We start from the raw sequence: 21927 nt of genomic DNA, 5'->3' as shown, positions 1-21927 counted from the left end.
AGAACTAGGAGTAGCAGGCGTCCACGCCAGACCAGCACAAGGCACTCTCTACCCTCCAGGCTGTCTAAGGAGCACAGAGTGAGTGCTCACTTGTGTACCTCTTTGTTAGACAACCAAATCAGTCCCACGGAACACAGCACGCACCTCTCTCTCTGGCTCTCCACTAAGGGACCTGTGACTCCCATGCTATAATTAACCACAGATCACCATAATACATAACTAGTGGCCTATTTACAAAAATTCCCCATTAAATTTGCGTGAAAACGTTAGACTCTAAATACAAGAAGTCACTGAGGAAACTGATCCCCGCCTGGCCTGGAGCCAGCATTCATGCCAGCTACACAGGAAGGAACTCAGGCCAGTCATTCTGCTTCTCCATAGCCTTCTATACGGCTTCTCTTTGGCTGCCAGCCCTGGTCTGGATCACTCCTCACATTTCTCAGCTTTAGGTCAACATCCGCACAGTCCCCTCCGTGTCACAGGCTCAAGTACAGTAACAGAGGTCAAAGGAGACTGGGAAGGCTGTGAGCAAAGGGAGGTGGGACAGGAGGAAGAGGACCGAGCTGGGCATGGGGGGTGGTGCCCCATGGCTAGAAATCTTCTCAAAATACCAGTCAAAATCTTCTCAAGGAACCTACTCTGAAAATCATGACCATGATGCAAAGCGAGTCTTCAGTTTCTGTTTTCCTATACGAAGGGCAGATGAGAATTACGAGGAATGTAGAAACGAACACGTGACAGACTACGAGGAGCCATCGTAAAGCACACTGTCACATAATTTACTGTGCTTTCTGACGCAGTGTATAAACACATCAGAATGTAAAAACACATTAACAAACCTCACACAACAGGGCATACAGGTGCTAAAACATTTACAGCAGACTGTATATATTTATACACATTTTTATGAAAAGCCATGCATCAAGACTGTGGAAAGAGCCTAATATCATATGAGAGCATTATTTATGTGAGAAAATCAGATTCAATTTTGTATTATTTCAACATTCAGCATGTAATTATAAAGTGTAATAAAGCCCAACAAAGACAGAACTACTACAGCCAAGAGTTTAAGCAACAACCAGCCACCAACCTACTTCACTGCGTTTCCAGTCGGTCATTTAAGGACAATGACACCGGGGTGATTACCACTGCAACAGATGTTTCCCACGTGCAAGGAGTTCCGGAGAACTTACCTTTGTTAATGATACTGTTACTAAGTAAAGGTGAGAGGCGTAAAGGGACATTAATTCCTTCACTGCTAAATCAACATATACTGCTTAAGCTCTGCTTTGAAGGCCTCTCGGTGTGCTCCTGGTAACTGTTAGCGTCTCAGCACACGGTACAAACACCACAGCTGCTGCGGTCACACTGGCCGCCCAGGTCCTGTGGAACTGTGAGTGAAGTGTGAATGGGCCATATTGTATTTTTATATATGGATGCACTGAGTGTGCAAGATGAAGTGTGCTAACTTGGTTTGATCGATTTCCTTCTGAGATTACATGGGTATAAAATTCCCATCAGTACACACTGATAAATTACACACTGTGGTTCAAGTTTTTTAAATGTTAATATATCTGTGAAAGTACAAGGGAAGTTACCAAGAAAAGATTTGCCACAGAGATATTTTATTTACTTTTAGGAATACAGACCCAGCTTTCTTTCCTCTGGACTATCATGTTTTGTTCAAAATATTGGTTTTCCCCCCAACAAGAGTTAGACTTGAGCCATTTATTTTACTAATAAAATTACATATGTGTATATATAACCTTTTCTAAGTAGTTCTCCTGAAGAATTTTGAAAACTGTTCATGCATTAAATGCTAATAATAACAAAGCTTTACAACATTCATATACAAAGAATAGCACCATTGTTACAATAACACTGAACGTATTATCTTACTATACTCATGTGCAGTTACTACAAGTGCCATTCAGAATTTTTTTCCTAGCTATAAAGACTTATAAGAAGTTCATTTTTTAACATGAATTGCAGAAATGTCTGCAAGCAATGACTAAAAAAATTCCACTAGAAATTTGAGAGCAGATGCAAAGGTTTTCCGAATCATAGGATAATTTCTTTTTAAAGGCAATCCCACGTATGCCTATGTTCAGTCTTAGTAACAATAAATTAAAAGGCTGAATGGTGGGGTTACTGCTCCACAAATGTGTGTGTGTGCTACCTTTATATGTCCATGTCTCTCTGTAAGTGTCTGAAGTCTCCACATCTTTCACTGCAAAGGCTCTTTATCCAATGCTAGTCCTCATGTCTGATTTTTCTTTCCCCAGTGATAAAATGTGTTCTCAAAAAGTAACTATGAACTGTAAGTGGGAGGAAGGAGGGATGCAAATATAAATTAAAGCACAATTATACTTCACAGAAGTCAGTGTAATGGATTAGCTTTAACATGACGGGTATGTATTTTAATTTTATCCCCACCTCATGTGGTAATATTCTAAAAGGATGATAAGAGGACAGGCTGAGAAGGAAAGGGGTCATCAGCCAAGCTGCAGATTCCCGGGAGGGCGGAAATATGAAAAGTTAAAGGGGATTTTCTGACAAATGAGAAAATAACAAATAAAATAATATGGTGACAGGAGACAGAAACCTTAGAAACTGATGACCAAAGAATCAGGAGATTCAGCCATGGAATATAAAGAGTGTGCAAGGAGGGTCTACGGTGAAAGAGAGAATTTAGAGAAAACAAGACTTGAAAGGCGAAAACTAAGAAGTACCAGCTGGCTTGGTGCCTACAGTGACCAAGGACTTTAAAAGAAGCCAAAAGGGCCCTAACTGGAAAGGCTGTTAGTTGTCAAGGGATCAAAAGGACCAAAGACTAGGAGAAAGATGGGCAGGTCCAAATGTAGGGGTTGGAGAACAATGGAAGAGAAGGTTTAAGGTGAATGACAGAAGGATACAGCGTTTACTGCTACAATCTTAAGACTGACTGCACAATGCGAAACATGCAATACACCCAAGATGTGTGCGGTTTGCTTCTTGAATTCAATTAAGTTATATTTTTATGGGTCACTGACCCTTGAAATGTTTACACTACATCCGAAATTAGGGAAGTCAAATACTGCATAAAGGAGCAGCAAAGCTTCCAGCATTTTGGGCCGCATGAATGCCTCTAGTAAAATCAAGAATGAGAGGTTTACTTTTGTATAGAATAATCACATGAAATTTTAATGGTAGCATTTTTTATTTCACTTTCCATACTTTTTTCTGTCCCTGGCTACACATTTTGGAGAAGATGATACAAAAAGAAGTTGGACTTCACATGTCTACAGCAGCAGATGCTCAGTGAGATAATACTTCCAGCTACCGGTTTAGAAAGCAAGACTCTGAGATCACTGCAGGCCTGCGCCTCCGACTTGTCAACCAGAGAAGTTACTTCCCCTTTAGTATAATAAATTGCAGAAGTATAGCTCAACAGTTATCTGTGAGGGTTTATTAGCAGGCATAGTATATGGTGGGTGAGCAGAGATAATGATTTTTTTTGCCAGTGACCAAAATGTTTACAAATTTCATAAAATGGAAAGAACTTTCTAAAAAATTAATAAGATCTGTTTCACAAATTACCAATTCAACTGGAACACTGAATAGTAGAAATGACAAAAGATTTGTTCTTATGGTTGATAAAAAATTTATATCAGGGCATTCAAGTAAAGTTATTTTCTATGTTCTGATTTAATGAATCATGTGAGCTGTGTCTAGCTGGGTGACACGGACGCTGGCTCACTGAAGCCTGCGCTAATGGCTCCCAGCACAGCCGTCCCTGGGACAGTGAAGCCAGAATAACATGTCAGACTGAAGTAGTATCAAAGAGAGAAAAGCAGGGCTGGAGATGCTATGAGGCTGGCTCGCAACATTCTTGACCTGTGAGTGTCCAGTAAGTACTCGATGTCCTGTGGGCTTGAATGACCTAACAAGCACCAAGCGGCAACAGTAATGCAGTAATGAATGGTCTTCAAAAGGAGACTTTTGCAATTCAAGCTGAAAAACACTACACTTACAGATGGTTTTAACCCTACTGAAAGACAGCCTTAGAAGCCACTAGTGATTTCTTAAAAGGTGAATGAGTATTAAATGTTTTATACATGCTTGTATAGAATCTACTTTAGTTCCTTTAAATCTGTTTGGTTTTAAAAATGTACATTAATTTGGAAAACAAAACTTTTCTGGTACTAGTAATGATAAAAAATGGTGATGAAAAATGAAATAGCATTAGATATATTGGTAAAAAATACAGATGTAAAATAATGAGGCCTTTTGATGTTAATAAAATGCATTGTTAGAAATGAAATTAGGGGACTGGCCTGTATGTCTCCCATATGGGGACGTTCTTCTCCGTCAAGAGATTACAAATAATATTTGAGGAGAAAAAGGCCCTCAGAAGACAAGATAGCAAAAAATATGAAGAGAATGATTATAGCTTTTCAAGATCTGGCGCATCGCTTTACACAGAAGCTATCTTGTCGCACAGGAAAGGAAAATAGGCACAAGACAGAGGCACAACATTTTCCAAGGAAATTTAGAAAATTAATGAATCACTCTTTTTTCCTAATCAAAATTCTTCATCTTCAGTATTCAGAGTTAAAAGTCTGAAAGAGTACTTACAATGACAGCAACACCAAAGCAATTAAGGTCCACTCTGCAGGTTTGTGTATAATATTTCTATTTGTTAATCTGAAAGACAGGAGGATAAAATTTACCAAAAGATTGTCACACTTAAATACACAAACCTTCTATGCTTAGATAAAATCAGATTTATAATATGTGTCAAAGAGCACTGTTTTTTATTCTTGCTATATTTGATAGACGAGAGTCAACAGTACAATAATGTGGCTTGATATTCAGTATCTAATAATGACCATCTCAAAGGAAGTGCTCCAGCCTCACTGTGACGCATTTGTAACAGGACTACTTCAGACAAGGTGGGGACACAGGAACACATGGGAAACTAAGTCCCATGGCTTATTAAGATACACAGACACACGCACCCCCTGTAGCCACCTCCTCTACGTTTCCCCTGATCAAACGTTCACTAAGGGTAGCAAGGTACGCAATTTCTGATTCTACCTTCAGTTCACCTTTTGCGCCTTTCTGCCTTGTGTCAGGCTGGGCACAGGCAATTAAGGGCTGTCTCAATCCGTAACTTACAGAAATGAGAGTTGACCTAATAAACTGTAAGACTAGGTCTTTATTCAAGAAAACTAGTTTTAAAAAATCAGAAGTAAATTCTATCACTTAGCAGTTGATGACAACAAAACACACTGCAGTCATTTTATTTCCCAGAAAGCACTTAGAAAGATTACTCTAAATAAAAAATAATATAATCAATTGAAAAAACCCAGCCAACAACATCTGATAAAGGACTGTTATCCAAAATACCAAAGACATTTTGAAACTTAACAACAGGAAAACAAACTGCCCAATTAAAAATTGCTCAAGACCTTAACAGACACTTCCCTAAGGAAGATTCACAGATGGCAAACAAGCATATGAAAAGATCCCCAACATCACATGTCGTCAGAGAAATGTAAATTAAAACAACAACGAGATACATCACAGTATTAGAATGGCCAAGATCTTGAATATCAACAAAACCAAATGTTAGCAAGGGCTTGAAGAGGAACTTTCATTCATTGCTGGTGGAGGAAAAAAATGGTGCAGCAACTTTGGAAAACAGTTACAAAACTAAACATACTTCTACCAGATGATCTAGCAATCACACTCCTTGATATTTACCCAAAGGAGTCGAAAACTTATGTCCACACAAAACTCTGCACATGGTGTTTATATAAGCAGCTCTATTTATATAACTGTCCAGACTGGGAAGCAACCAAGACGGCCTTCGGTAGGTAAATGGTTAAATAAACTGTGGTGCAGCCAGACAATGGAATAGTACTCAGTCCTAAAAAGAGATGAGCTATCAAGCCATAAAAAGACATGGAGTATTTTAGATGCAAATTATTTAAGTGAAAGAAGACAGTCTAAAAAGGCTACAGACTGTACGACTCCAAGTATATGACATTCCAGAAAAGGTGAAGCCATGGAGGCAGTAAACAGACCCCCAGTGGCTGCCAGGAGCTGGGGGGCAGGCGAGGAGAGAAGAACAGGTGGAATGCAGGGATTTTTAGGGCAATGAAAACACTCTATGATCCTGTGATGATGGATAGGTATCATTATATATTTGTCTAAACCCACAGAATGCACGACACTGAGAGTGGACTCTAAGGTAAACTACGGCCTCTGGGTGACGATGGTGCTGTTAATACAGGTGCATCAATCGTAGCAAACGTATGTGGTGGGGGTGGTTTCAACAGGGGAGGCCACACACGTGTGGAGGCAGAGCGCACACAGGAAGTCTATGTACCTTTCTCTCAATTTTGCTATGAACCTAAAACTGCTCTTAAAAAAATAAAGTCTTAAAAATAAAAATGGCCGATACATAAATTAGCGAAGGATATGAGCAGGTAATATACAGAAAAGAAAAGCTGAATGGCCAGCAAACATTTGAAGAGAAGCTCAATCTCACTCATAGGCTGGGAAATTAATATAAAAAATAATAATCTACTCCATTACACTGGCAAAATAAAAGACTGACAATACCAGGGCTGACGAGAGCATGAAGAAATACTACTTTTAGCACATTGTTGATGGGAGCAGTCAGACAACTCAGCAATGTGTAATAAAGCTGAAAATGAGTAAGAATAACTTCAAAATATAGACCTTAAATTCTTTCACTTATGCACAAGTGAATTATATGAAGATATTTGACATGACACTGCTTGTAATAGAATAACATAATAAATTGTGGCATTTTTATAGAATACTAATTAGCTGTTAGGATGAATGAACTAAACTTACATATTTTGCTCATTATAACTTGAATGAAAATCAGCAAGTGTAATATGACATTTTTTATATACATATTTATGGACACAAATGTAAGTACTAAAAGTACAAAACAAAGACTAGAAAGATGCACATGAATTTCACAGTGCTGGTTGCTTCTGGGGATGAAAGGAGAACGGACTGGGAAAGGGGACAAGGAGGACTTTAAGTCTGTGGTCTTTTGTGCTGGTGATTCCATCTGCCTGAAACTATCTTCCCCAGAGAAGTTCCCTTCTGTCTCCTTTGCAGCAGGGTCCACAGGGAACCACACTGTTGAGAAGTGCAGCTCTCTCCACCTCCCAGCCGCACACTCCTGAGTCCCTGACCCTCTGCGTATCCCCCTCTATCCCTGTACCACTCATCACCTTCTAACATGCACTCCCTGTGCACTGACCGTTTACTATCTGTTTTGCCTTGGCTGAGGGCAGGAGTCTTCGTGTTCTTTACATACTCATTCCAAGTGCCCAGAACAAGTGCCTGACAGTCAAAGGAGATTCAATTAATTTTTCTTAATGAATGAAATAACCTAAAACATTTTATTTCTTTTATTTAAAAATGTTCAAATCAAATCTTTTAAAATATTAAAATCCATTAATTCTGAGTGGAGAATGTGTGTCTGTTTGTTATATTACTTTGAATTTTTTCCATAGTTAAAATTTTCTACAGAATTATTAAAAGTCTAGATGATGTAAGAAGGAGTATAGGATAGTGGTTAAAGATGCTGCCAGATGTGGGGTCAATATTCAGATCTGCCACTTAGCAGTGTTTTACCGTGGACACATTCAATGGCTGTAAAATTCTTTTTTTTTAATTTAGTAAAACAGGACAATAGTACCACCTTACCTCACAGAGTTCTTGTGAGGATTAAATGTAACCTTAACTCTTTTCATATCACAGTCACCAAATTCTGATGGTTCTATCTTCAAAATTAAATCTTACTATCTCCGCCTTCACCTCGGTCCACGTCACTTCTTGCCTAGATTAACGAAACAGCATCCTAAATGGTCTTCCTGCCTCTGAGCATCTTTTGTAATTCTCCAATCAGCAGCCATAGTGATGCCGTTAAAAATATACGTCAGATCACATTCCTCTATTCAGAATCCACAAACTGCTGTCCCACTCAGAGTACAAGCGACAGAACGACCATGGCGCCACGGCCCGTGGGACCGCACCACACCCACGCCCGGCCCTTTCCTTCTCTGGCCGCGTCTCTGCACCTCTGCCTCTGCTCACTTCTCCAGCCTCATCTGCATCCTTCATGCTCTGTGAATACCTCAGGCCTGCTTCTGCTTCAGGGCACTGGTACCTGCGACTCCCCGGCTGATACATTTTCACTGATAGCAACGTGGCTTGCTCCCGTACCAACTTTTAGATGTTTAGACAAATGGCATCTTCTCAATGAGGACTTCCCTGACCAGCCTATTTAAAATCACCACTTCCTCCTCCCTCCTCAGGACCATCCCCTCCTCCCTGCTTCTGGCGGGTAAAGGAGAGGAATGAACTGGGAAAGGGAAAAGGGCATGTCACCATGTAACAGTAATAACACACATACTGCCTTTAACATTTTACACATCCTCTCTGTTAGAACAGTTCTAGGAGACAAGGAACTTTTATCACTTCGTTCACTACTTCATCTGTAGCAACTAAAACAGGATCTAGCACATAACCAGAATAGGTCAAAGAAGGATAAGCATGTAAGGAAAAAAAGGGCAAAAACAGTTACACAGAACTTCCTTTTCTACTGTACTCAAATCTCCCAAAGCTACGACAAATTTAAGATTTCATGAACTTGTTCACTTATTTAGAAAAAGCCCACTGAGCGCCTGCTCTGCACCACTGTCCCAGGCACTGGGGAGGACACGGTCTTTGCTTTCATTTCAAAGGGGCAGAGCAGCAGATTATTACCTGCCGTCACATCTTCCCTTTCGCTGAGCCAAAATAATTTCAAGCACAGATGCTAAATGAACATGCTTACCACTGTCTCAGTGATTATTCAAAAATGAAAACAGTAATATTCCATAGAAAACATTTAAAAAGAACAGTTTCAAAATATAATTTGAAATTCAGTATCAATTTGGAAAAAATACCATGATTCATCACTGATGAAATTTAAAAAGGGCTTTTGTGTCAAAATAAAACTTTAATTCAAATCAGATTTAGAATAATATCTTGCTTCAACACTGATGACAGTGCACCAAGAAACTGCTGATGGAGCCACTGTGACAATAAATCAATGTAACATTCCAGATAAACGACTGTGATGCAATTCAGCAGAAAGGACAGCTCTATTCACCAGGGAGAGGTTCTTCAAAGAGCTCAGAAAGCTGCTTTATGTTTAGTTCTAACAGGCTCTCGGCTCTGGCTGCACGTTTGAATCACCTGGGGGGCTTTTGAAAAATACTAATGTCTGGGCCCAACCCTAACCAAATGAAACTCCATCTCCAGGGGTGGAGCCAGGCATTCGTGGTTGTTAAAAGGTCCCCAGGTGATTCCAAGGCACAACTGGCTTGAGAATCACTGTTCTACAAGCTCTTGTTATTGATTATCATTTCACAGAGAAAGATACGGTTATTTATGTCAGCTCTTTCCCACTGCCAGTATTGGCTGGAAATACCTCTGCACACTAGTCGCTGTCATCAATATGGCATTTCTCAGAGACTTCACCTAGAAGCCCTAGCCTGCAGTCACGAACCTGTGAAAATTGTCCTGCCAAAATCTGAAGACCCCAAATGTGTTATCTGACCAGTTGTTTCTGCACTGCAAGTAAGTGACATTTTTCTAAAAGGCAGCAAAGCCAATTTAAGCAATTTTTATTAAAGTTACAGACTCTGACTTGCAGGTACTAAAGAGTAAAGATTTTCAAAATTAACTTAATACCAAGGTTTTTTTTTTATAACATCCTGGACACCAAAACAAAGCATATTTTTTGGCTTATTTCCCCAAAACTTTTAAATAAATTTCAAACATATACAAAAATAGAAAGAACATGAAATCAATTCCCATATAGTCATTACAACTTTGACAACTGCTACCCCCTGGCCAATCATGCTTCATCTATACAACCTCACATTTGACATCACTCTAATTTGGACAACTGTGAAGCAAATTTCATACATCAAACTGCTTCATCTAGGCTTTATTTTAATTTAATGTAAATAATGCAGAAAGTACCCTGAAAAGACTTACACTTACACAGTAAGAGTGACAGGACAGGTGATAAAACAGTAATTCACAAACACAAAAGGAAACGACACTGGGAAGCCTCCTCACTTCTGCAGTCTGCGGGCTGCCTCTTACTGGGCTACAGAACACGGAGCCGCCTGCCGTGGCTGCCTTAGGTGTCACCAACGGCTTAGTTCTTAAGTACAGTTCTTACTTGAGGTCTAGAGAGGTGATAAATGAAATTACTTTTTAAAAAAACTTCTTTAACATTAACCAACAGTAGACAACCAACAGTAGATCTCTTAAACATTTTTTTTTCTGGCTTTACTGAGGTATAATCGACACACAGTAATTGTGTGTACTCAAGGTGCACAACTTGCTGTTGGACACACATACACACTGTGAAGTGATCCCCACGGTCAAGCTGATTAACATATACATCACCTCACGTACAGCTACTATTTTCTTTCTTTCTTTTTTCTTTTCTTTGTGGTGAGACCACTTAAGAACTATCCTCTTGACTGAGATTTGGGGCCTAAACCCAACTACTAGTGTGTGATTTGAGACTGCTTAATCTCTTGACTCACATCTGTGAAATGAGGAAAATGCCACTAATTTTTGGAAATTAAATGAGATAACACGTGTGAAGTGCCAAGCACAGCCGGGCACACGGGGTACCACACTGAACACATGCACTGACGTGGACCAAACAGCATTATTAGGGTTGCTTCAAAAGCCCAAAATAACAAACGGCCTGGACAGCGGTCCCCACTAACCTGAAAGCCCTAAGTCCCGGGGTGTGAATGTAGCCATGTGGCGGCCCTGCAGTGGCAGCCAAACACTGCTTTCCAGCGAACTTCTAGTAAGTTCTGAGACCCTCAGAATAGTTAAAACAAACAAACATCCAATTAGATAGAAAAATAGCTCTAGAAAATAGTTAAAGTAAACTGAATCACCTGTTAATCTATTCTAAATGAGCAAGGTGAAAAGCGAGGTACAAAATTCGTATTTGTAGCTCAAGATCAAAGACTCTATTCTAATCTCTTTTGTTACGTCTTTGGTAACTTTACCAATTTGCTCAGAATGATGATTAAATAAATGCTGTCTGCAAAAAACTGAATGCCAAGTCCTCTAAAAATCACTGAAACAGCAGCGCCCGGTCTTCATCTTCCCTCAGCTAGCCTTTTTTAATATATTTGCTTCCTAATAAACCCTGAACAAATTCTAAACTTCAGTGCCTCCACGTTGTGTATATCCATTCAAACTTTATCATCAGTATCGACAGTGGAAAAACTTTTTTTTTTTTTTGGATGCATGTTTTTGTGACAGGTATATAACAGAGACCTAAAAAACAAGTGTCTCTCTCTTCATTGCTAGATAAGGACGCAGAGAAGTTTGGCTCTGGTCTTGGTATTTGGCCATCAAACCCTCCCATTAGCAAAGCATTTCAGTAGTCTTCCAAAGGCCTATGCCACTCCGAGCACCATTTCTGGCATCTCTAAACTTGTGCGTGATCAGTGATCTTGTGATTGCCTAGTTTCCACAAAAATCTAACGCCTGTAACAATCTCAGTAATTAGAACAATCATGTCATTCAGATTTATTATTACCTGAACAATCAGTTTCAAATATAAACATTCTAGATGAAACGGAGTGAGAATGCCTTTATGCGCTTGTTTTATCAGTACAGAAAAGTAAAAGGCTGTAGTAATTAATGTTGCTTATGAAAATAACTTTATGTATAAAACAATTAGTAAAAATTTTCAATCATTCAGCAAAATAGAGAGTTAATACAATATTTAATACATTAAGTAGATAACATTCTCAAGAATATTATACCTTGGAAAAAATGTTTATAAAAATTCAAATGTAAGACAGAATAACAGATTAGATTTTATCATAATTCTGTCTTTGCAAACTGTATCATGTACTAGCAATCATTACATTGAAGACAATAACTTCTAAGAGCTGTATTTAATTTAGTTACTTCCATTTAAACCATAACTCTTTTAAGAAGTCCTATTGGGGAATTCTTCAAATCTTGTGACGATGAATTAAAAAACAATGTTGCCTCTGCTACCGTTTCTGTCCACTACACACCCGCACAGGTACGTAGTCTGACTCCTGGTGGGCACCTCAGTGACATGGTACGCTCTGAGTACTTAAACCAGAAATGTCTATGTTAATGACGTACTTCACTCTTTAGAAAATAAAAAATGTTAAAGTGGCTTAAAAATTTTTCTAAACATTTTCCTGAATTACTTTGTGGCGCACAAGAAGATCAGTGATGTTTCAAAACGTGCTGGTTGAAAGTGAACGTCTATTGGTATTACTGATGTACAATACAGCGACTGCCAGAGAAATCTAACTGCCGACGGTGCCAACAAATTGTTCCTGTATTACAAGTTTAAACTTTAAAAATCTTACTACTGTTGTTGACAATAAATTATAATAATAATTTTTTGGATGAAATTATCCCTCTACCCTAGAAGTTCGTTCTATGTTGGTGCTATATGGCTTTAGCCACAGACAAATGTTAACTCAATGGCCGGTCACTGGCATCTGGCCGGAGTGTGTACTTGGTACACCTCTGCTAAGAACGTGTCTAGAAGCCTCTCTCTCTGCTTCCCTTGGTAGAGAACCTAGTCAGCCTGGTTGAGCATTTTTATCTTGATAGTTTCAGATAAATCCCAACTGCTTCACCTCATAACCGATACTTCTTCTATTCACTGTGCTTCTTATCATTTCGAGTCTGTCCCACACAGTTCAGTACTGAACTACCCACGGCCCTGCACTGCTCCCCGAGCTTGCCCTGTCTGCTTCACAGGGGTCTCCCTCAAGGCAGGGCATTATGCTTGTTCTGTACTGTGCACAGTGCTGGTCATCTGGTCTACATATTTACTAATCACTAACACCCAAGATGTTGCTGGCTAACTACCTTTGTGTCTCACATATCATTTTCCCTTTTAATTTTAGGTTATTTAATTTTAATTTATTTCATTTCATTTTATTTAAATTTAATTTTCAATTTTAGGTTATTTCATAAATAAACTATCCAAAGCTAAACACACCAGGCTTTGAGCACATAAAGGGTTGCATTTAACAAAAGAAAGAAGTGATGTTGTTTAGTGGAAGAGAACATAAAACACAGCATTTAGATCTCAGACAATGAAGGTAAGTCACTTAGTTTCTTCATGCCTTACAGTACCTGTGGATTCTGCAAGGCAATCACATAATGTCAGAATAACTGAGAAGGAGAACTGTAATATTAACACTAACCTGAAAGTTCGGACAAGATTTTTAAGTTGTGTGTAAACATCTCCAAATGTAATCTGAAGAGGCCCCAAAAGTCCAGGCAATCTGAAAATAAAAAATTATATCCCTTTACAAATATAACTTAATCATATAGATACACTTTTTGGGTCTTGCCTAGGTCTCTATTTGCCATAGACAACAAAGGCACAAAGCTGCAGGCAGGTAAGGCAGACAATGACTGGTGAGAAGCCATGAAGGAATGTTCCAAAATAACCCGCACTCTCTCTTGTAGTCTATGCTTCAGGGTCAGGCCCTGAAATGCAACAGTATCATTCTGGCTGCTATCTAAATTCTTGTGTCTAGTTACTTCTTACCTTTTTACTTTCAAATATTAACAAACGGAAAGAACACAAAGCCAGAGGAACTGCCCCCAAAATGGCCCAATGTGGAAGTGTGGTATCTTTCTTATTAAATCCTTACAGTAAGAGTAAAATGTGGTACATTTCTAGAAAGCAATTTGACAACATACACTGCCATGCTAGGTGTAGATACTCGTTGGCCCAATAGTTTCACTATGAAAAAATTTACCCTAAAGAAATTATCAGATAAACATACACAAGATGGTTATTGCAGAAATATTTTCAGTAGTGAAAAACTGGTAACAAATGTCCATCAACAGGTGATTAAGTTATGATATAACCACATAATAATAAAACCTTTACAATAATCATGTAAATATGTTTTATAATGTGGAAAGATATTTATGATAAATGTTAAGTGAAAAATGTGTACTAGTATTATTCCATTTTTATAAAAACATATATATTATAATGCAATTCTAGTATGATACATAGTACATAGCAAATATATTTCTTTTTTTAGGTTTATACTACAGTGGAACCAAAAGGAATGAATACACATATACCACATATATCATATATATGTCAGGTATAAACATCAAAATATTTATAGTTACTGTTGAGTGGTGGGATTACAGATGATTTTCACTTCCTCATTTATACCATTTTATACAGCCTAAATCTTTGGCCATAAGCATGTATTTTTATTTAAAGAACATAAAGTTTTAAATATGATCCAAAATAGGGTAGCATTAATAACCCCCCCATTTCTACTCCCAGATTCAACCTTCCAATATTTTGTTACGTGTGCTTCATTTTTCCTTCTTTTGTTTTGCAGTAACATTTTAAAGTAAATCCCTGACATCGTATCATTCGACCATTAAATTATTCCTTATGTATCTCTAAATGCAAGTGCATTTTTGTATATAATCACAATGATCACAACTAACCAAATTAACAGCAATTCCTAAATAGCCTCTGCTACCCAGTACATACTTCATTTTCTTTGATTCTCTAAAAAAAGTGCTTTTTTGTTTTGTTTTGTTTTGACAACTGGTTTGTTCCAATCAGAAACCAGAAGAGGTCTTACTTGTATAATTAGGTGTTTCTTTTATAACGAGAAAAAAACTCAATTGCTTTCATGAACAACCAACCAAAAAAGCCCCTATCACTATAATTATTTTGTTTTCAGTGTTCTTTGTGCTTCTTTGTCTTTAAGTTATTCCACTCCTTCTCAAATTTAGTCCTTGCGCTAATATTGATCATCTGATCTTCTAGCAGGGTTCCTTCTGGTATCTTCTGCTGTAGTCAAAACCCAGAAGAAACAAAAATTCATTCAATGACATGCCTATGTGGTCTTAAATTTTAAACTGGGTACTTTCATTAGCTAAAAAGCCTAGAAAACTAGTTTCATGTGAATCTCTACTGATTGCATACTAGTGTAGATAATCCATCCCAACTTTCAAAACTAACCTATGTACAACTGAAATCAAGGATTGGTACCCTCTTGCCCTATGAACCAGACAGATGGTTACTTACACTATTTTCTAAACTAATATTTAACAGAAACAAATGGACAAGTATTAAGAGCAGAGAAAAGGTAAAACTGAAGGATTTATTATATAAGAGCCTAACACAGGCATTCAATAAATCTTAATTTAGACACTTATTTAAAGTGTAAAACTCGGAGGAGTAACATGCTCAAAACTCTAAGGCTTCCAGAAAATACGCTTTTATTTTTGAACTACTACAAAACGAAGACTCCTCCATGGGCAAAACGCCTTAAATAATAACTGAAAACACCTCTCCACCTTTTCTGCTGAAGAAAAAAAAAGCAGGTTGAAAAGTTCAAGATAGCTGTCACACCTCTGGAAAAAAAAGATTTTCAAGCTCCTTTGAAAGAGAAACCAAGACTGCAATTTTTAAATGTCATTTATGACTGGGCTAATTACAAGAACAATAATTTCCACTACGGGAAGCTTAAAACTAAAGTGTAAAACTCAAGTTGCTGAGTGTGAAATGGTTCTATGAATATGTATACAGGGTGAGTTAATAAACCGTTAAACCTTGATAAAATCTCATTTACATGTGAAACTGATGTGACAGGCTCACCACAAATCAGTATTTAAATAGGCCGAGCTCTGATAATTCTTCCTGACTTCACTGGATTATTAAGTAGGAGTGAGGCACTCTGGGTTTTCTGCGCCCATGATCTCAGCCTTCCTCTTTGTTATGTGTCTCTATGTCTTCGACACAAAACAATTCCCATGTTCTTGGGTGGGACATCTTAAAAATCTGAACTTCTCAGGTGGAGAAATCCATGTAAACTTTACACATTACTTTCCAAACTGTTCAACATTTAAGGGTTACAGCTATAAGTCATGAACCCACAGATACCAAATTAAGTTTTAAATATTATAAAAGTGGAATGATAATTACATACTTACACTTTACTCAATTTTTCAAGTACGATGCGTTTTCTAATCTGGTTCTGAGAACTTGAATCTATCAGTGGAAAGGTAGGCTCATGCTGAATCACATTTTTAAACAAAACAAAATAAAATCATAAATTTACATTTATTCTTTCTTTGATAAAAGCAACAAACATTAAAACACAAAAGTTTATACCTGTGGTGTGGTAGAATAAAAATGAGACTTCAGAATTAGAAGATTTAAATTTGAGTATCGGCTCAGTCATCAGGCTGGTGTGAACTCGCTCGAGTCACCAGCCCTCTTTGGAGAGCACTTTCGTATCCGTACAGTAGGGATACTAACACCTTCTTTATTAAATGAGAAGACGTATATAAAAGGACTTCGTACAACACTAACTGCCACATAAATGTAGGAGATTAAAGGACTAAAATTAGCAAATACTATAAATACATTATGGGAAATTCCACTTCTAGAAATGGCAGACAAGGTAATTCAAACCACTACTCCTGCTGAGAACTGAAAAAGCTGGGAAAAAACCCACGTTTGAAAGCATCAGAGAGCTAACAAGGCAGTAAAGAATTATGGCCTGAGATTCTGGAGAAGGTAATTCCAGACAGGGCACTACTAATTCCAGAAGAGACAATTTAGAAACTGAGAGCTTGAGCATTAGAGTTTGGGGCATGCCAAGAAGGAAGGGGTACTGGTAACCCTCCCCTAGTGTGAGACCGGGACTTAGAAGGACGACACTCTGAGAGTAAGAATGAATAGGAAACAGACTGGCTCTCACAGAGACTGAAGTTCAGCTTCAAATCACCGTAATTACTGACTGGACTGGAACGAGTTGGGACTGCTACAAATCATATGCCAGAAGCAAAGACACACTGGCTCCAGAGGAAGGTAACAGCAGCCTGGGTCTCAAGCTGTCTCTGTAGTTTATATTACACGGTGTTTGTCACATAATAAAACAACAAGAAAACAAGACAATATGATCAAAATCCGAAACATTAGCCCATAGAAATCAACCCCCAGGAAATCCATATAATGGAGTTATCAGCTTTATTCAGAATACTTAGGTTGAATATATTCAGAGGAAAATGACAAAATGGATAAATTTAGCAGTGAACTGGAAACTATATAAAAGAATAAAATGAAAATCCTAGTAACTGAAATATATAGTATTTAAAAGAACTCAATGGATAGATTCAATAACATGGTAGAAAGGACTGAAGAGAGAATACTGAATTTGGAAACTATCCAGGATGAAGCACAGTCACATGCAACCCGCCCCCACCAGGCTGGCCCAGGTGATGCAAAGCACAAGAAAACACAAGAGACATGGAAAATACAGTGAAAAAGACTAACATATCTGCAACTGGAGCACCACACAGAGAGCAAAGGGAGAATGGGACAGAAGCAATACCTAAAGAGATGATAACAGAGAATGTTCCAAAACTGAGGGAAGAAATCAAATCACAGATTTAAGTATTACAACAACCAAAGAACAAATATAACTGTAATCACACCTATGCAAAGCATTCTAAAATTAATGGTGATCAAAACCCCCCAAAACAAACAAACAAAAAATCCCAAAAAACAAAACCCAAACTTAAATGTAGCTAAAGGAAGAAAACAGTATTCCCAGATAAGAGAAATAAATGGAAGCCAAGAGACAGTGAATATGTATTTTCAACAGGCTCCAAAAAAAAAAAAAAAAAAAAAAAAAAAAAGACTACAAAACCCAGGAAAATATCTTTCAAAAGTGAAAGTAAAATAAAAAGTTTTCTGATAAACAAAACTGAGAAAATTCATCACTAGCAAATTGGCACTAATGGAAATAAAGGACATTCTTCAGGCCCGAGGCAAATGATCCTAGATGAAAGAATGGAAATACAAGAAGGCATGAAAACCGGTGAAAGAGTAATTAATTGGATAAATCCAACTAAATATTGACTATAAACAACCTTGTAGGATTTCAAAATACAGAGGATAAAAGTATACAACAAGAAGAACACATAAATCAAGAGGAGGTAAATGGAGTTAAAGTTTCCAAGGCACTAACTGCCAAGGAAGCAACAAAAGAATTAACTTATGTTAGACTTAATAAGACAAATATTTAAGTATTAATCTTTAAGGTAACAATTAGTAACGACTAAAAGAATGTATGAAAATAAGCCAAAAGCAAGCAAAAAATGGAATAATGGTATTTGATCCAAAGAAAGCAAGAAAAGAGAGAAAGAACACAGAACAGGTGGGAAATGCAGAAAGTAACAAGTGAGATGGCAGATTTAAACCCAAATCTATCAATTATGACATTAAATGTAAATGGACTAAATTCTCCACATAAAGGACAAAGATCAGCAGCCTAGATTTACAAAGATAGTCCTTGAAAATACTAATAAAAAAAATGGTAGTGTCAGCAAATTAGATCTTATAATGCCAAAAATAAGTAAATAAAATCAATGGAAAAAAAGGTTACTCCATAATGCTAACAGGTTTGATTTACCAGGAAGATATAACAATCCTACATTTGCACTCAATAACATGGTCTCAAAATATTAAAAATAAAACTCACAAAACTAAAAGGAGAAATAATAAATTTATAATTATTGTGAGAGATTTTGACCCACTTTTCCCATCTTTCTCATTAACTTATGGAATGAGCAGACAAACAAACAAACAAACAAACAAACAAAGAACAATCAATAGTGCTTCTCAAACTCTAATGAGTGCACATTACCCCAGAGGGAAACAATGAAACCTGACCCAACAAAAATCAATCCTAGATGAATTATAGATCTAAATGTGAAAGGAAAAACAACAAAGGTTCTAGAAGATGAAATAACCTGGGCTAAGCAAAGCTTTCGTAAAGAAGTCACTAAAGAGAACAATTAATAAACTGGACTCAAGACACCATTAGTGAGAGTGAAAATGCAAGTCTCAGAGTGGAAGATGATTATTTGTAATATACACAAATAAAAACAGGCTTGAATCCTGAATACATAAAGAATTCCTACAAATCAACAAGCACCCCCCTCCATATTCCAATAGATAAATGGAAAAAAAGACTTGAACAGGCACTTCACGAAAGAGACTATCCAAATGGTCCAGAAGCAGATGAAACAGTGCTCACCTCATTAATCATCAGAGAAGTATATTATAACCTAAAAGCAGTACCATCAGAATGGCGAAAAGTAACAATATCAAGTACTGGTGAGAATGTGGAGTCATGAAACCGCTCAGAAAGTGTCCGTATAATATAAAACGGCAGAACCATTCTGGAAAACTGTTTGGCATTATCTAGTGTGTGTGTGTGTTTGTGTGTGTGTACGTGTGTGTACATGCAACACAAATAACTCACAAACATAATGTTTTATGAAATAAACTGGACATGAAAAAATACATACTGTGTGATTCTATTTACATAAAACTCAAAATTACTCTAAGCTATAGTAACAGCCATTAATTTTGGAAAGAAGCAATGATTAGGCGGAGACATAGGGCGCTCCTCGTTCACTCAAATTTCTTGACCTGGGTAGTGATTACATTGCTATGTTCATTTGTGACAATGCACTGAACTGTACACTTATTATCTGTGTTATACTTCAATGAAAACATTTTAAAAACGGAGGAGCAGTCAAATTTCAGGTATTAATTTTTCCTTAAGGCTTGGAAGCACAAAAATGATAAAACAAGTGATGTACTAAGGTTTATACAGCTGAGAGACAGGGACCAAGATTTCCCCAGGCTTCATATAAAAGTTACGAATGCTGTCTTCTAATACAATTGGAAGTTATTTCAAGTACAGTGATGGGCTAGGCAACATTCTGTAGAAATATAAGAAATTCTAAATTTTTTCTGTATTTTCACTTTCACCTCTATTTAAATCTCCAAGTATATTCTTAACTTTAGAGTCATATTTTCTCAGAAGTCTTTAGCAACAAACTCATGTGGTAAAAGTGAGATTATCACCTATTCCTCTTCATGCCAAATGACTTCATTTCCCAAACTACATGTCAACCAGAAATGGGTACTAGAAATACTGAAAGAACCTCCCTAAATCTCAGAGGCACACATCAGTTTCTACATATAACTGTTAACATACAACTGAGTACCAACCATATGTCAGTCACTGTGATAAACACTTTACACGCGTTACCTTTATAACTCATGACAGCTGAGCAAGGGGAACCGTTCTAATCCCATTTTCAGATAAGCAGGCTCAGGAGATTAAATATTCATACAGCCAGTAAATGACAGAGCAGATATTCAAGCATAGGTTTGCTTCAATGTGCTTTCTCCATTTTCTATGTCCACTATTTCCCAGTAAGTCTCCTGTACTAAATTATTTTCATTCACAGTATTTTAAATGCACATACTTGCCAAATATTACCTAAATATTTCACAAAGATACATACTCTCTGTAGAAACCTGAAAGCATACATACTATTAACAAAGGAAAAAACATGCCTTTTCAGAGAGTCTACACATTATATGAAGAACTTGGTTTTAACTAAAACTTTGTCCCACAATTCTAGGCTATTTCTACATTAGAGCAAAATGTTAAATATTTATGAAAACTTTCTGGAGAAAACTTTAACTTATTTGGAAAATAATAATGTCAACACTGGAGATGGCATTTTAAACCAAAAGACTGAAAGACTAAAGAAGCCTTCTGAAAATTTAAAAAATTATTTCTTCAGTACTTTTCTTCCTGCTCCAAGATTTGCTGTGGTGAGTGTTCCATACGTTAGTAGCATGGAAAAGTAATTGCCATTAAGACATACCTCTTCCGAGTCTTGTGATTTGGTGGTTTCTTCATTCAAAACGTACTGTCCTCTATAAAACTCCCTGATTCTTAGATTCAATGTTTCAGTTTCTTTTTTCAAGTTTTCGTAACTTGGCAGTGGTTTAATGGCTGAATCTGAGGCTCTGAATGGTAAAGACTCATCCAAGCTGTTCTGAGATTCCTGCAAGGCAGGGGAATGCCTTTCTGGGTCAGAGTTTACGTCATCTTCATCAAGTTCTTCTTCTTCAACCAGAGGGGCTGAAGAGGGTTTCAGACATACAGAAGCATAATTCTGGCCATACAAAAACCTCAAGGTTTCTTCTGTCTTCCACTCATTCAAAGTCTCCTTCAGGACTTCAAGTAAGTTTGCCTTTGCAACTTCAGGGCACACCTGCACTGAACTAGAAGCCGACCTAGAAACTTGGTTCGATTTGGCAAATTTCCTCTTAAAATGCTCAGCACTTTTCTTACTTATGCCTACAAGGGTTATTTTTGAACTACTGTATTTATTTTCAGAAATTTCTGAAGCTTCTGATTTTTCTTGTGAAGGGCTATTTGAAGAAATCTGAGTATTTACTTTCTGCAAAGGAAGTTCACAAGCAGCAGCTCTCTCCTGACTATCTAATCTGCAATTGTCTAATTGCTTAGTGACATTTATCACTGTCTGTTCTTTGCTTTCATGTTTGGAGCTAGTTTTTTGACCAGCTTTCTTTTTCATTATGCTCTTTTTGTGCAGCTGTGGCCTTATACCCTTTGCACTTGGTCTGTTTCCTGGTAGAATGGAGGAAACAAAGTCTTGCTCGTTATCACTGCCACTATCACTGTGAGTGCCAGAAGAACTAGATTCACAATGCTTCTCAAAATGGCCAGGATTGTCAATATCTGATGTCTTAATGGCCGTACTGCGTAACTGTATTTCTTCTCCAGAACGGCCACTGTTGAAGGAAAGAACGGAAACAATTATAGCAGAAAAGCAAAATGTCCTACAGTATTTATACTTTGTAACTTTCAAGGTAGAAATTTTTATTCCCTAGGC

At 37.4% G+C, this 21927-nt stretch overlaps 1 protein-coding gene across 4 annotated transcripts in view; it reads right to left on the bottom strand.

The window, feature by feature from the left end:
* Positions 1-21927, bottom strand: part of RPAP2 (RNA polymerase II associated protein 2) — a 74220-nt gene that overhangs the window by 25947 nt on the left and 26346 nt on the right. For 2 of the 4 annotated variants that reach the window (XM_010950397.3, XM_045513184.2), the window contains 4 exons: positions 20890-21826; positions 16120-16202; positions 13338-13418; positions 4618-4686 (listed from right to left, as the gene is read on the bottom strand). In XM_010950397.3, coding sequence (XP_010948699.2) covers positions 4618-4686; positions 13338-13418; positions 16120-16202; positions 20890-21826 — 1170 coding nt within the window. Of the gene's footprint in view, positions 1-4617; positions 4687-10089; positions 10281-13337; positions 13419-16119; positions 16203-20889; positions 21827-21927 lie in introns of all 4 variants that reach the window. The other 2 variants (XR_006723078.2, XM_045513183.2) reach the window with 2 other exon arrangements.

The sequence above is a fragment of the Camelus bactrianus genome, chromosome 9 (genome assembly GCF_048773025.1).
Source record: "Camelus bactrianus isolate YW-2024 breed Bactrian camel chromosome 9, ASM4877302v1, whole genome shotgun sequence".
NCBI lineage: Eukaryota > Metazoa > Chordata > Mammalia > Artiodactyla > Camelidae > Camelus > Camelus bactrianus.
The sequence above is the reverse complement of the archived record's forward strand: the minus strand, read 5'-3'. Positions and strand labels throughout refer to the sequence as shown.